At 64.9% G+C, this 14,571-nt stretch overlaps 2 protein-coding genes across 3 annotated transcripts; one reads left to right on the plus strand and one right to left on the minus strand.

Moving 5' to 3' along the window:
• Positions 1 to 1,831: 1,831 nt before the first annotated feature.
• On the plus strand, positions 1,832 to 8,247 carry LOC119148437 (polynucleotide kinase 3'-phosphatase). The gene is given in 17 exon segments (XM_037388578.1): positions 1,832 to 2,631; positions 3,178 to 3,224; positions 3,800 to 3,865; positions 3,867 to 4,082; positions 4,208 to 4,287; positions 4,393 to 4,450; positions 4,960 to 5,067; positions 5,189 to 5,260; positions 5,706 to 5,754; positions 5,998 to 6,068; positions 6,582 to 6,674; positions 6,754 to 6,850; positions 7,183 to 7,244; positions 7,330 to 7,439; positions 7,539 to 7,626; positions 7,745 to 7,806; positions 8,055 to 8,247. Coding segments are annotated over 17 exon segments (1,527 nt in total). The 5' UTR covers positions 1,832 to 2,513; the 3' UTR covers positions 8,185 to 8,247.
• RUVBL2 (RuvB like AAA ATPase 2) lies at positions 8,245 to 14,309 on the minus strand. 2 transcript variants are annotated; one of them, XM_037388484.1, is made up of 15 exons: positions 14,220 to 14,309; positions 13,266 to 13,314; positions 13,050 to 13,105; positions 12,806 to 12,947; positions 12,577 to 12,706; positions 12,400 to 12,466; positions 12,201 to 12,307; positions 10,996 to 11,089; positions 10,778 to 10,901; positions 10,450 to 10,544; positions 10,254 to 10,372; positions 10,039 to 10,158; positions 9,330 to 9,459; positions 8,819 to 8,928; positions 8,245 to 8,328 (listed from the first exon to the last, which is right to left on the minus strand). In XM_037388484.1, exons 1-15 carry the CDS (start codon positions 14,229 to 14,231, stop codon positions 8,322 to 8,324), a joined length of 1,362 nt encoding a protein of 453 aa, XP_037244381.1. In that variant the 5' UTR covers positions 14,232 to 14,309; the 3' UTR covers positions 8,245 to 8,321. The 2 variants fall into 2 exon arrangements, with proteins under 2 accessions (XP_037244381.1, XP_037244380.1); XM_037388483.1 differs by having other exon boundaries at positions 8,814 to 8,928.
• Between the last annotated feature and the right edge of the window lie 262 nt (positions 14,310 to 14,571).

Genomic DNA, 14,571 nt, shown 5'->3' on the forward strand with positions numbered 1-14,571 from the left:
GAGGACAAGTGAGCGTGCATGAGGACTCAGCGGGGTGGTACAAGGACGCACGAGAACAAACTGGGCTGCACAAGGGTGCACGAGGACTCGATAAGGGTGCACGAGGGTGCACGAGAGTGCACGAGGACAAACAAGGGTGCGCAAGGCTGCCAAAGGACAAATGCGGGTGCATGAGGGTGCACGAGGACACGTGAGGACACACGAGTGTGCATGAGGATGCACGAGGACACGCCGGTGTGCCCACAGCTGCACGAGGACGCATGAGGGGTGCACGAGGACATGTCAGCGTGCCCATGGCTGCATGAGGATGCACGAGGACATACAAGGGGTGCACGAGGACACACAGTGACCCCCACCCAGCTGGCTCAGGCCAGCACCCTGCCCCCTCCCTTGTTGTACCCTACCCCCGCCCCCACCCCCCACCCCCGGCACCTTCTTGGGTTTCGCTGTGGCCGCGGTGGCATTTGGGAACCTGATCCTGCACGGGCCCTCGTGCATCGCACGAGCGTGTGTCTGTGTGTGCCCGGGGGGGGCAGGGAGCGTGGGGGTGACGGTGACAGCGGGTGTCTCCTGCACTCGTGGTGGCCCCCGGGCCAATAAAGGTGACAGTTGGGTGGCAGACGGGGGGTCACAGGGACCCTCGTATGAGGACTGGGGGGGTCACACGTGTTTTTGTGCGAAGCCAGGGGTGTCACGAGGGTTCTTGCGACAGGTGTGGGGGGGTACGGGAGCCCTCGTGGGGCTGGGGGGGTCACGAGGGTCCTCATGCGAGGCTGGGGGGTCACGGGGACCTTTGTACGAGCCCCAGCCTGACCTGGCTCTGCCCCTGCTGAGGCTGCAGGGTTATATTTAGGGGACCCAGACGTCGGGGGGGGTGGGGTGGGGGGGGGGGGGGCGGGGCCAGGGCAGCTGGACGCCTGGGGCCCTTGGGGGAGGGGGGAGGGGTGACCCCCAAGTGCCTGGAGCTCTCCTTCCCCCCCAGCCTCCCCCCCAGTGCCTCAAACCAGTCAAACCAGTCCCTCCCAGTGCCCCTCTCCCAGCGTGAGTCCCAACCCCTCCAATGCTCCCCCAGCCTCTCCCAGTCCTCAGTCCCCCCAGTCCCTCCCGAGTATCTCCCAGTCCCCCCACTCCCCCCAGGTCCTTCCCAGTCTTTCCCAGGCCCCCCAGTGCCCCTCCAGTGCATTCCCAGTCTCTCCCAGTTCACCCCAGTGCCCCTCCAGTCCCTCCCAGTCCCCCAGTGCCCACCCAGTCCCTCCCCAGTCTCTCCCAGTCCTTCCCAGTTCCCCCAGTCTCTTCCAGTCCTTCCCAGTCCCCCAGTGCCCCTGCAGTGCATTCCCAGTCTCTCCCAGTTTGCCCCAGTGCCTCTCCAGTCCCTCCCAGTCCTTCCCAGTCCCCCCAGTGCGTCCCCAGTCCCTCGCCTGTCTCTCACAGTCCTTCCCTATGCCCCCAGTCTCTCCCAGTCCTTCCCAGTCCCCGCAACTCTCCCAGTTCCTTTTAATTCCCCCCAGTGCTCCCCCAGTCAATCCCAGCCCTTTTCCCAGTCCCTCCCAGTTCCCCCCGTCCCTTCCATTCCCCTCCCCGTCCCTCCCAGTTTCCCCCAGTCCTCTCCCCAGAGGACCGAGGGCTCCTCCGGCCGCCAGGGGGCGACATGGCGCCCCCCCGCGGAGGAGGCGGGGCTGGAAGAGCGCGAGCAACTCCCGGAAGAGGCGGGGTTGGAGGACTGAAAGAGGAGGAGTTGGAGGCCCAGAAAAATAAATGATTGGAGGCCGGAAGAGGCGGAGTTGGAAAACTGAAAGGGGCGAGCTGGAGGACCGGGAAATACAGGCCTGGGAACCGGAAAAGAGCTGAGTTGGGGACCGGAAAAGGCGGAGTTGGAGGACCGGAAAGGGCGGAGCGGGAGGACCAGAAGAGGCGGAGTTGGAGCACAGGAAAGGGCGGAGTTGGAGGACTGGAAAATGTAGAGTTGAATGTCTGGAAACGGTTGAACTGGAGGACCAGAAGAGGCGGAGCTGGAGGACCGGAAAGGGATTAGTTGGATGACCGGAAAGGGCGGGGTTGGAGGACCAAAAAGGGTGGACCTGGAGGACCAAAAAGTGGCGTTGGAACATCGGAAGAGATTGTGTTGAAGACCGGAAGAGCCGGGGTTGGAGGACCGGAAAGGGCGGGATTGGAGGACCGGAAGAGATTGGGTTGGATGATTGGAAAGGGCGGAGTTGGAGGACCGGAACATAGTGGATGGATGGCCGGAAAGGGTGGAGTTGGAGAACTGGAATGGTTTGTGTTGGCGGACCGGAAAGGGTGGAGTTGGAGGACCGGAAGGGGAGGAGTTGGAGGACTGGAAGAGCCAGAGTTGGAGGACAGCAAGGGGCGGAATTGGAGGACCGGAACATACTTTATTGGGCCCTGAAAAGGCGGAGTTGGCGGACAGGAGGGGTCCTGGTTGGCCGGCCGGAAGGGGCGCGGGCCGAAGCCGGAAGGGGTGGTGCCGCCGGGCTGGCGTCACTTCCGGCGCGATGCGGGCGGAGCTGCGCGGCGCGGGCGGGCCGGTGTCGCTGCCCGATGGCCGGGTCGTGCTGCTGGGCCGGGGGCCACTCACCGGCCTCACCGACCGCAAGTGCTCCCGCGGGCAGGGTGCGGCTCCCCGGGACCCACAGACCCCCTGGGCTCAGGCTCGGGACACCAAGTCTCCCGGGAAGCCCAGAGACGGCCCCCAGCCCCCCCTCCGGGCGCCCCCTGACCCCCCCCCCCCCCCGGGACACTGGATCTCTCAGGAAGCCCCCAGGGCTACCGCTCCCCCACACCCCCCGGGCTGCCCCCAGACTCCCCCCGGGAGCCCCTAGATCCACCCTCATTCTCCGGGAAGCCTCCAGACCCCCTGGGCCCAGGTCTGGGACACCGGATCTCCTGGGCAGCCCCCAGACCCCCCCGCCCCGGGCAGCCTCCAGGAAACACACACCCCCCTCCGCCCCAAGAAGGCCCCGGACCCCCACGGGAGCCCCCAGCCCCCCTGGGCCTGGACACTGGGATCCCCCCAGGACCCCCAGCCCTGGGGTCCCCCCATGCTCCCTGGGCCTCCCCAGGATCCCGAAGTTACCTCCCTCCAAGTGGCCCCTCTTATCCCCCATGTTTGGTGGGGGGGTCCAGGGTCCCTAATTTCTTACTCCCCGCCCTTTGCAGTGGAGATTGTGGCCAACTACACCGAGGGCACAGCGCTTGTCATCCAGGTGGGGGCTGGGGGCTCCCTGGAGGCTTTTGGGGGGTCCCTGGGGTGTTGGCGGAGTGGGCTGAAGGGGTTTAGGGAGGCCCTGGAGGGATTGGGGTGTATCTGGGATGTTGGTGGGGGGACTGGGGGGTTTAGGGGTGCCCTTGGGGGTATGGGGGCTCCCTGTCACGTTTGGGGTCCCTGCGGGCATTTGGGGGGGTCCCTGGGGGTGTTTAGGTGAGCCCTGGCAGGGGGTTATGGGGGTTTGGGAGGTTGGAGGCCGGACTTGAGAAGGTGTGGGGAGGACACTGAAGGGTTAAGGAAGTTGTTGTGGGGGCCCTGGGATGTTGGCGGGGGGGCTTGGTGGGTCCCTGGAGGGGTTGGGGGAGGCCCAGGAGCTATTTTGGGGGGGGCACTTAGGGGTCTTAGCAATTCTGGGGAGGGCTCAGGGGGATTTAGGGGGCAGCTTGAGGCAGCTGAGGAAGGGGTTCTGGGGGCAGTTGGAGGGGCTCCTTAGAGAATCTGGGGGGGGATGGGGGACCCCAGGGGGTTTTGGAGGCTCCCCACTGATGCTGCCCCCCCCCCCCCCCTCCCCAGCGAGGTGTGAACCCAACTTCTGTGGAGGGCGTAGCCCTGGGACGGGGGGGGTCGCGCCACCCTGCGCCCCGGGCAGACCCTCTGCTTGGTGAACGGGCTCTACCCCTACCAGCTGCACTTCGAGGGGTCCCCCCGAGCACCCAAACGTCCTGCCAGTCCCCCCCCATCCCCCCCCGCACCACGAAGGGGCCCCCTCAAATCCCTGACACCCACCCGCGGTGCCTGGGACCAGCACGGCTCCCTCCTCATCTTCACTGCCCCTGGCATCCTGCCCAGCGCTCAGGTACACCCCCCTTTGGGGGTTCCCCGTCATTTTGGGGGTTTTCTTTTTCCGGGCGGGGGGGTCCTCACCTCCCTGGGACCCCCCTGTTTTTTGGAGCCCCCCTTGAACTCCCCCTGCCCCCCCAGATTGCTGGGTTTGACCTGGATGGGACGCTCATCACCACCAAGTCGGGGAAGGTGTTTCCCACTAGCCCTGAGGACTGGAGGTGAGGGGGAGTTTTGGGGAGTCCTGGGGGGGTGCAGGGTGTGTGTGGCTCTTGGGTGCCATTTTGAGGCACGGCCTCCTTCTTTTTTTGTTCCTTTTTCCACAGGATTTTGTACCCAGAGATTCCCAAGAAGCTGAAGCAGCTGCACAACGATGGGTATAAAGTACGGCGCTCCCCCCAGGAGCCCCCCCAGACCTCTCAGGGCCCCCCAAATCTCACTGACCCCCCAGATCACCACCGTCCCCCCCAGGACTCTGCTAATCTCCTCCAGCTCCCCTGGGATTCAAACAAGACCCCCCCCTCCCAAACCCCACTGACACCCCCCCCCCCCAGGGCCCTCCAGACCCCACTGACCCCCCCCAGGGCCCCCCAAACCCCACTGAGCCCCCCAGGGCCCCCCAGTGCCCGACTACACCCTTGCAGCTGCCCTGGGATCTTCCCAAACCCCCCAGGGTCCCCTCAAATCCCACTGGCCCCCCAGGCCCCCCCTGAACCCCCCCCAAACCCCACTGTCAACCCTCCTGCACCCCTCCAGCTTTGTCTGGAACCTCATGCCCACTCCCAACCCCACCTCTGCTCCCCTCCCCAGCCTTCCAGGCCCCCCTCAAACCCCACTGAATTCTCAGCCCCCCACCAAACTTTACTGCCCCCCCTTTTTGCCCCCCTCCCCAGCTCGTCATCTTCACCAACCAGCTGGGCATCTCCCGCGGCCGCCTGCGGCCCCACGACTTCAAGGCCAAGGTGGAGGCAGTGACGGAGCGGCTGGGGGTGCCCTTCCAGGTCAGCGGACACTACCCCGGGGTCGTGGGGGGCCCCCTGCCCCCCCCCCCAGGTTCAGGGGAACCCCCCAGGGGTTGGAGGGGGGCCCCCTCAACTGTTTAACCTCGCCCCCCAAAAATAGGTGCTGGTGGCGACGGGGCCGGGGATCTATCGGAAACCCGTGCTCGGGATGTGGGATCATCTCTGTGAGGAGGTGGGGGGCCACTGGGAGCGTGCTGGGAGCTGCTGGGGGGCACTGGGAGATGAGGGGGGTACTGGGAGGGTTCTGGGACCTGGGGGGCATACTGGGAACTGGGGGGGGTGCTGGGAGGGCACTGGGAGCTGCTGGGGGGCACTGGAAGGTCATTGGGATCTGGGTGGGGGTACTGGGAACTGAGGAGGGATACTGGGAGGGCAGTAGAAGCTCTGGGCGGGGCATTGGGAGCTGTTTGGAGGGAGTGGAGAGCGCTGGGAGCCACTGGGAGTCACTGGGGAGGCATTGGGAGCTGTTGGGGGGACTGGAGAGCACTGGGAGCTGCTCAGGGGGACTGGGAGCTGCTGACGGCCACTGAGGAGCACTGGGGGCTGCTGGGGGGCACTGGGGTGAATTGAGGGGCACTGGGATGTAGTGGGGACACTGGTTTTGGGGTCTCCCCCAGGCAAATGAGGACGTGACGGTATCGGTGCCTGACAGCTTCTACGTGGGGGGTGAGTGGAGCTGGGGGGTCCTGAGGAGGTCGGGGGGGAAGTGGGGGGGGGGTGTGTGGGGAGGGTCCTGGGACACCTTGGGGGATCCTCAGAGGCCCAGGGGGCTTTGGAGGGAGTCCCAGGGAGTGGGGGTGACACTGCAGCTGCATTCGGGTGCTGCGGGGAGGGGGGGCTGGGGTGTTTTGGTGTCCTATGGGCGGTGGGGACCCCCCCTCAGCCCCTTTTTCTTGCCTCACCCCCCAGATGCTGCTGGGCGCCCCCCAAACTGGGCCCCTGGGCGCAAGAAGAAGGATTTCTCCTGCAGCGACCGGCTGGTGTGCCTCCCCCCGCCCTGGGACCCCCAACCCCGCTCCGGGACCCCTCTGGGACCCCCAACCCCCCCCAAATCCCCCCCCGGGACCCCCAATTCCACCCTGGGACCCCTAACACCCCCTCCCCCCCTAAATTCCCTGGGACCCCAGACCCCCCTTTGGGACCCCCAAACCCCCTCTGGGACCCCAACCCCTCCCAGAACCCCCACCCCCGGACCCCCCTTGGGACCCCCAAACTCACTCTGGGACCCCCAACCTGCCCTCAGGACTCCCCCTGGGACCCTTAAACCCCCCTGGGGCACCCCAGCCCCCCCATAACTCCTTCAGGGGCACCCCCATCTTTGACAGGATCCCTTCAATTCCTGGGTTCCCAGTGCATCCCAGTATGGATCTTCAGTTCCTCCCAGTGGGCTCCCAGTCCCTCCCAGTTGCTGCTCGTGGGCTCCCAGTCCCTCCCAACATCCCCCCCCTTTCCTCCCAGTCCCCCCAGTTAGTGCTGTGTCGTGTGCCCCCCAGTTTGCCCTCAACGCAGAGCTGCGCTTCCACACGCCGGAGGAATTCTTCCTGGGCTGGGCACCTGCGCCCTTCAACCTGCCGACCTTTGACCCCGTGAGTGACCCCTCCAGCTGTCTCCCGCCTCCCCTGTGGCTGACCTCTGACCCTTGAACTCTGACCTCTGACTCCACAGCGCCACTATGACCCTGAGGCTCCGCTCTACGACCCCCCAGATGCCCCCCTGGTCTCCACCAGCCCCGAGGTGGTGGTGGCCGTCGGGTTCCCTGGAGGTGAGTGACCTCTGACACCTGACCTGTGGTGCCTCCTGCCCCCCAACACTGAGCCCCGAGTCCCTAAATTCTTTTGCTGAGCTCTGGTCCCTGACCTCCAACCCTGACCACATCCTGAGTCTGCCACTACAGCCTGACCCTTGACCCCAAGCTGACCCCAGACCATGACCCTTGACCTCAACCTGACCCCAACCTTCAGCCTGTTCCTGATCTTTGGTCTCCTACCCTGACCTTCAACCCTGACTCTCGATACCTAAACGTGATCTCTGATCTCCAGATGCAACTACCTTAATCCCTGTCTTGTCCCCAACTGTGACCTCTGACCCCCACAGCCGGCAAGTCAACCTTCCTGAAGACCCACTTCATCCCGGCAGGCTATGCCTACGTCAACCGGGTGAGAGGGGGCCTGGGGGGATTGGGGTCCCCTGCTGACCCTCGTGACCCCCGGGTGACCCCTGCTGACCCCTGTGTGACCCCAGGACACACTGGGCTCCTGGCAGCGATGCGTGGCCGCCTGCGAGGCTGCCCTGGCCCAGGGCCACCCTGTGGCTGTCGACAACACCAACCCCGACCCCGAATCGCGACAGCGGTGAGTCAGTGGGGGGAGGGGAGACTCTTTGGGACCCCCAGGAGTTTGGGGGACCTCCCTGACCCCCCCCTTGTCCCCTGACCCCCCCCCCCGCCCCAGGTACGTGGACTGTGCCCGCGCCGCTGCTGTCCCCTGTCGCTGCCTCCACTTCACCGCCAGCCTGGAGCAGGCGCGACACAACTGCCGGGTGAGGGGTGTGTGGGGGGAGCTGGGGGGTCCTGAGCCCCCCTGTGGGGTGGGGGGGGCTGAGCCCCAGCACCCATGAACCCACTTTTATTTGTTGTGTCTCCCCCAAAACAAAATAGTTTCGGGATATGACGGAGAGCGGCCATGTCCCTGTCACCGATGTCGTCCTGCACGGCTACAAGTGAGGAGGGAGCCTGGGGGGGGGCCTGAGGGGGTCCCTGGAAGGTTTGGGGGGCTCTGGGGGTCATTTGGGTAGCCCAGGGTGGGTTGGAGGGGTCTAGGGGTGCTCTGGGGGGGGCCCGCGGCGGTTGGGGGGTTTGGGGGGGGGGGGAAGCAGGTGCCGTCCGGGGGGGGGCAGGGCACTCACAGCCACCACCTCTGACCCAAACGCTCTTGGTTTTACCCCTTTCCCCACCCCTCCCCTCCCAGGAGCCGCTTTATTGCCCCCTCCCCCGCCGAGGGCTTCACCCAGGTCCTGCGTGTCCCCTTCGTCCCCCGGTTCGGGGACCCCAGCGACCCCCGGCGCCGCCGCCTCTTCCACCAGTTCAGCGACGGATGAGACACCCCCTCCCCCACCCCTCCCCCAATAAAGGTGCCGCCCCTCCCCCACCCCTAGGCATCCGGCTCCAAACGAGGGTTTATTTTACAAAGCAGAGGAGGGGCGAGGTGGGGGAGGGTCACGGCGTTTCCATGGTTTCACCCTCTGGGGGAGGGGAGACACAGTCAGGGACCCCCCCGGTGTCCCCATATCCCCCCCCCCCCCCCGTGTCCCTCCACCACGTCCCTGTGCCCCGCCCCCCCCCTCGTCCCCTGTCCCCCCTGCCCTGTGTCCCCCCACACCCTGAACCCCCTTTTCCCAACCCCACATCCCCCATCCTCCCCAAATCCCCTTCCTCGGTCCCCCCCCATTTCCCCATCCCCGGTGCCCCCCCCCCCCCCCCCCCAAATCCCCTCCAGTGTCCCCCTGCCCACCCTGTATCCCCCAGGTCGTGTCCCCACCCCCCCCCCCCCCCCAGGTCCCCCCGTGCCGCCGCCCCCCCCCCCCCCCCCCCCACCTCGTTGAAGGGGAAGGCCTCCTGGTACTCCCACATGTACTGGGTGTCCCCCAGGTCTGTCCGTCCCCCCATGTCCCTCAGGTTCGCCCCCCAGGTCCTCCGTGCCCCCTCCCCCCGCGCCCCCCGCCCTCACTCAGCTCGTTGAAGAGGAAGGCCTCCTGGTACTCCCGCATGTACTGGGTGGAGCGGGACTCATCCAGGAACAGCGAGTAAACGCGCTTGATGTCCTCCACCTGCACCTCGGCCCCCTGGGGAGGCCCGGAGGGGGCAGCGTAAGGGGGGAGGGGCGGCCCCAAATCCTCATGGGACCCCTACCCACCCCCCAACACCCACAGCCCCCCCCCCCCCCAAACCTCCACAAGAATCATCCCAGCTCCCCCATGAATCTGGGGGCACCCAATTGAGAGCCCACTCCCCCCCCCCAAGCTCCCCCATTCATCTGGGGGCCCCCAAATCCCCATAGAACCCATAAACCCAGCCCCCCAGACACCTCAAGACCCCCACAACCCCTCAAGACCTTTGCTCCCTCTTCCCAGCTCCTCCGAAACCCCTGCACATCCCACCCTATGCTTCAGGGGACCCCGTCCCCCCACAGGGAGTACCCCAGCTCCCCCCCGTGCCCCCCCCCCCCCGCCGCCCAGCCCCCCACCTTGCGCTTGCGGGCCACCAGGCTGGCGGCAGTGATCAGCTGGATGGCATAACGCAGCGACGTCTCCAACCCGATGCGTGTCAGCACCGAGTAAGCGTCTTCCGTCATCTCCACATCCTCCTCCTCGCACCTGAGGAGCACCCCAAAGGATGGGGGGGGGGAGCAGGTGTTGGGGGCCACCTTGAGGGGATTAGGAGGCACCCAGGGGTGTCAAGGGGCACCCAGGTGGGTGCCTGGGGGGACCTGGGGGGGTCTTGAAGGTGTTTGAGGGGCACCCTGGGGGGGTTACAGGGTACCCCAGGGGTGTTTAAGGGTGCCTGGGGGGCACCCCAAGGTGTTGGGGACACCCAAAAGAGATAAGGAGCACCCAGGGGTGTTGGGGGAGCCCTCAGGAGCAATGAGGGGCACCTGGGGGGGGTCAGGGGGGCACCCAGGGGCAATGAGAGGCATCTGAAGGGGTCAGGGGGGCACCCGGGGGCAATAAGGGGCATCTGAGGGGGTCAGGGGGGCACCTGAGGCATGTTGGGAGGCACCCAGCTGTGTTAGGGGGTACCCAGGGGTGTTGGGGGGCACCCAGGGGGGTGTCAGGGAGTACCCAAGGGACTCCCCCAACCCCTGGGGCGCCTGGAGGGGGGTGTGGGTCTGGGGGTGCCCTGTGGGGCACAGGGGCAATGTGTGGGGTGCAGGGGGGGGTTGGGGGTGCTTCCACCTTATCTTGAGGATCTGCTTGGTCTCCTTGTCGCTGTAGGGTGCAGTGGAGATGATGAGCAGCCGGTCGAGGAGATCAATGGGGAGCCCGTGGGGACTCTGGTAGTTGGTTCCCCGAATCCTTGGGGGTGGAGAGGGGCAGAATGGGGGTCAGGGGTGGTCACCTGCACCCCAAATCCCCCCACGCCCCCCCCCCCCAAAAAAAGCGCCTCCTACCGGGTGATACCACGGTTGGTGGCCATGATGAGGACGGGCGCCATGTCACTCTCCAGCGCCCGGTTGAGGAAAGAAAAACACTCGATATCCAACATGTGAACCTCATCAATGAACAAAACCTGGGGGGGGGCCACACGGGGGGGGTTAGGGGGGTCCTGGGTGGCCCCCCAGCTCCCCCCGAGGTTTCCTGGCTCACCCCGGGGATGACTTCAGCTTTGCCTTCCTCACGCCACTCGGCCACCTTGGCGTTGATCTGCTCCCGCACCTCCGTCTTGATCTCCCCTGTGTCACCTGGCGGGGGAGTTGGGGGTTTATGGGGAGCTGGGGGATCTAAGGGGGGGGTTATGGGGGGCTGGGGGAAGTTGCAAGGAGCTGGGGAGGGGTTATGGGGGGCTGGGGTTGGTGATGAGGGGCTGAGAGTGGCTATGGGAGGCCTGAGAGGGGCTACGGGGGGCCTAGAGGAGGTAGCGTGGGGCTGGGGGGAGGTCGGGGGGAGGGGTTGGGGGTGCAGCCGTGGGGTGTACCCGAGAAGAGCGCAAGGAAGCCCTGGGTCCGGCTGTTGATGACGTCGATCTCATGCAGCGACACGGTGTGCACCACTTCCTTCCGCTTCTGCAGCTCCCCGTCGGGGCACTGCACAAACTTCGTCTGCAAGGGGGAGGACACAAAAAAGGGGGTTCAGAGGTGCCCCCAAACATCCCCCTGCCTCCCATAGCGCCCCCCCGGCCCCCCCCAGCCCCACCTGGGAGCCCATGGCGTCGTAGTCCCGCGCCCGGGTGAAGGAGCGACCCAGCTTGGAGATCTTCCCCGTCGCCTTGTCGATGGTGATGACGTCCCTGGGGGGGCAGGGGGGACACCAGCCTTATTTTGGGGTGCCCCCCTCATCCTGGGGTCCCCCGGGGGGGGGGCCTCCCCCATCCCCCCACCCCACTCAGTCTCTTTTTACCCATTTCACAGCGTTTTTTGCCCTATTTTGCAGGTTTTCACCCCAGGTCTGGGCCCCTTCACATCCCTCCCATGTGATCCCCTAACTCGACAGTGGATCGCACCTGAAAACAGGCGTTTTCCCTCCAAAATGAGCGTTTCACCCCCCTTTAGACCTCCTTCCCCCCATTTTCAGGGATTTTGCCCACTCTGGGGTTTTTTCACTCCACTTGTACATTTTCTCATTTTATTTCCCTATTTTTTTAACCTTTTTCTGAGCTTTTTTGCTTTATTTTAAGAGATAAAATTTTCAGGCCTTTTCAGCCATTTTGGGCACTTTTTCACCCCATTTCTGTGGTTTTTTCCCCCTTTTGAAGCTTTCAACCCCATTTTCAGGCTCTTTAACAACATTTTGGAGCTTTTCCGACCTGTTTTTTGGGGTTTTCCACAAGATTTAGCCCTTTTTTACCACATTTTCTGGGGTTTCACCACATTTTCAGAGACTTTCTGCTATTTTAACTTTTCTTTGCCTGACTTCAGGGGTTTTGATGCCACCTATGGGTGTTTCTCAACCCATTTGAGGTTTCTTCAGCCCGTTTTCAAACGCTTTCACCATTTTGGGGGGTTTTCACCCCATTTTCAGGTCCTTTTACCCCAATTTCCAGCCCTTTCACTGCCATTCCCACACCACCTACCAAAATCAAAATTTTACCCCATTTTGAAGCTTTTCACCCCATCCTCCACTTCCATCACCCCACTTCGCACCCTCCCCCCCTCTCTCTGGGGTGCCCACTGGTTTCAGAGCCCACCCCCCCCATGGGGACCCATTTTGGGTGCCCCTCCCCCCCAATTTCAGGGTCCTGCTGCCCCATTTGGAGGTCCCCACACCCCATTTTGCCATTTTTAAATCCATTCCAGGCTCCCTACCTCAATTTCCAGGTTGCCCCACCCTACCTCAGAGCCCCCCCCCCCAAGTTTCACGGTGCCCCCCCCTCCCCAATTTTGGCCCCTCCCCTCACTCACCCTGCTTGCACCTTCTCTTTGGTCAGTGACTCGATCATTTTAGTCCCCAGATCATAAATTGTTTCCATCTCCGTCGTCTTTAGTGTCAGCTTCCCCACCTTGGTACCCTGTGAGCAGCCGGGGGAGGGCATGTGGATTATTTTGGGGGCAGGCTGACAAGGATTTTGGGGTGCTGGGGAGAGCGGCTGAGACCCCTCACCGTGCCAGTTGCCGGCCGATCGATTTGGATCTCCACCACTTCACCCTCGATGATCTCCGTCTCTTCCCTGCAGATAAATAACATGACAAAAATGCACATGGGGAGACCAAAAACAAGAGGGGGACCCCGAAATCGGGGGAAAAGACCCCAAAATGGGGGGGGGGGGACGACCCTAACTTGATGCGGACGCCAATGGAACGGCGGAACGCCTGGGTCAGTGCTTCAGTGCGACTCATTTCCAAGGAAAAAATCTCGCTGCCAGCAATGGCGGTGAAAGGGGTGTCAGGACCCAACGCCTGCGCCATCCCTGAAGGGGGGGACACACACAGACAGGACATTTGGTGACATCTCAGGGGGTGTCAACACCGCTGGGGGGGGGGGCAGGGGCAGGCAGTGCTTGCCGGACCCATGGCGATGGCGGTTTTGCCGGTGCCGGGTTGGCCAGCAATGAGAACGGCTCTGCCCGCAATTTTTCCTTCTTTAATCATCTCCAAAATGACGCCGGCGGCACGACGAGCTGCCAATTGTCCCACCATCCCCTGGGAAACCTGCAGGGGGTGTGTGCACGGGTGTAAAAGGGGTTCAGGGAAGGGGGTGCACCCCTAAATTAACCATCTCCCCCCCAGGGTGTCACCCTGTGTCCCTGTTACCTGCCGGGGCTCCAGGGCATCATCCAGTCCAAGGCCGCGGATGTGGGAGTGGGCGCCTGGAGATTAGGGGGTGGGAAATTGGGGAGTTAAGGGAGAGCACAAAGCAGGAGGAGGGCCCCAAAAGCAGGGGGAGGGGCCCAAAGGGTGGTGGGACCCTCCTCCCTCCACCCCCCCACCCCCACCCCCCCCCCCCGAGACCCCCTCTTAGTCACTCACCGATGCGCTCGATCCTGGTCACGTCACGGACCTCCGGCACTTTGGGAGTCTGGGGGAAGGTGGGGGGAAGGGATGAGGGGGAACCAGGGACTCCCCTAAATCCTCCCCCTTCTCCTAGTACCCCCCCCCAGCCCCTCCTGACCACCCAAATCAGCCCCCTCCTTTTTTTTTCCTGCCCCACTGATACCCAACCCCCCCCAGTCTATTCACCCCACCCCAAGTAGCTCAAGGCCCCCCCAAGCCTTTTAGGGTCCCTGCATCGCCAAAGACACCCCCCCAAATCCCCCCCCATCCCCTCAGAGCCCCCCTCAAATCCCTCCCAGTCCCCTGGAGCCCCCTATCTCCTCAGGATCCCCTCGTAGACCCCCCCCATCCCCTCAGCACCACCCTGAAATCACCCCCGGTCCCCTCAGAGCCCCCCCCAACCCCTCACAATTCTCCCCCAGTCTCCCACAACCCCTCAGGTCCCCCCGATCCCCTCAGGACCCCCCCCGAACCCCCTCCGGCCCCCTCGATCCTCTCAGGGCACCCTCCCTCATCCACCCTGGCCCCTCAAGACCCCCCCCCATCCCCATGGGACCCCCCTCGAACACACCCCCGGCTCCTCAGGTCCCCCCGATCCCCTCAGGACCCCCCGAACACACTCCGGTCCCCTCAATCCTCTCATGACTCCCCCCCCCATCCACCCTGGCCCCTCAGGACCCCCCCCATCCCGTCGGGACGCCCCCCGATCCGCTCCCGGCTCCTCAGGACCCCCCGATCCCCTCAGGACCCTCCCCAAATCCCCTCTCGGCCCGTCAGGACCCCCGATCCCCTCACGGCTGCCCGCCAACCCCCCCCGGCCCCTCAGGACCACCCCCCCCAAATCCCCCCCCGGCCCCTCAGGAGCCCCCCGATCCCCTCAGGACCCCCCCCCAAATCCCCCCCGGCCCCTCAGGACCCCCCCCCCCGCACCGCCGTTGCCATGGCGCCGCCTGCCCCGCGCTGCCCTCGCGCTCTCCTGGCGCACGCCGGAAGTGGCGCACGGCGGGAAACGGGGGGGGCGGGAGTGGGGAAGGGGGGAAGCGGCCGCTCTGGCGGTGCGTCTCGATTGTGCGCGGTCATCCAGTACCGCCACGGACTCCTTGGGCGAGGGGCAGCTGCCCCGTAGCGAGCACCAGCGCTGCCCCACAGCCCACAGCTGCCCCATAGGTGCCCTAGAGCCGCCCCATAGGGCCAGCCTGCCACATAGCTACGGCACAGCCCCACATCCAGCGCCATAGCTGCCCCAAAACCCGCACTGCAGCTACTCCATTGCCCACCTCGA

This window comes from Falco rusticolus, chromosome 5, assembly GCF_015220075.1.
Source record: "Falco rusticolus isolate bFalRus1 chromosome 5, bFalRus1.pri, whole genome shotgun sequence".
Taxonomy (NCBI): domain Eukaryota; kingdom Metazoa; phylum Chordata; class Aves; order Falconiformes; family Falconidae; genus Falco; species Falco rusticolus.

What these genes read in the sequence shown, in the direction of transcription:
- RUVBL2 (XM_037388483.1), bottom strand. An exon ending in ACGACGCCATGGGCTCCCAG is followed by an intron (nt 10,902 to 10,995) that starts GTGGGGCTGGGG and finishes TCCCCCTTGCAG; the next exon opens with ACGAAGTTTGTGCAGTGCCC. An exon ending in AAGCAGATCCTCAAGATAAG is followed by an intron (nt 9,460 to 10,038) that starts GTGGAAGCACCC and finishes GGTGCTCCTCAG; the next exon opens with GTGCGAGGAGGAGGATGTGG.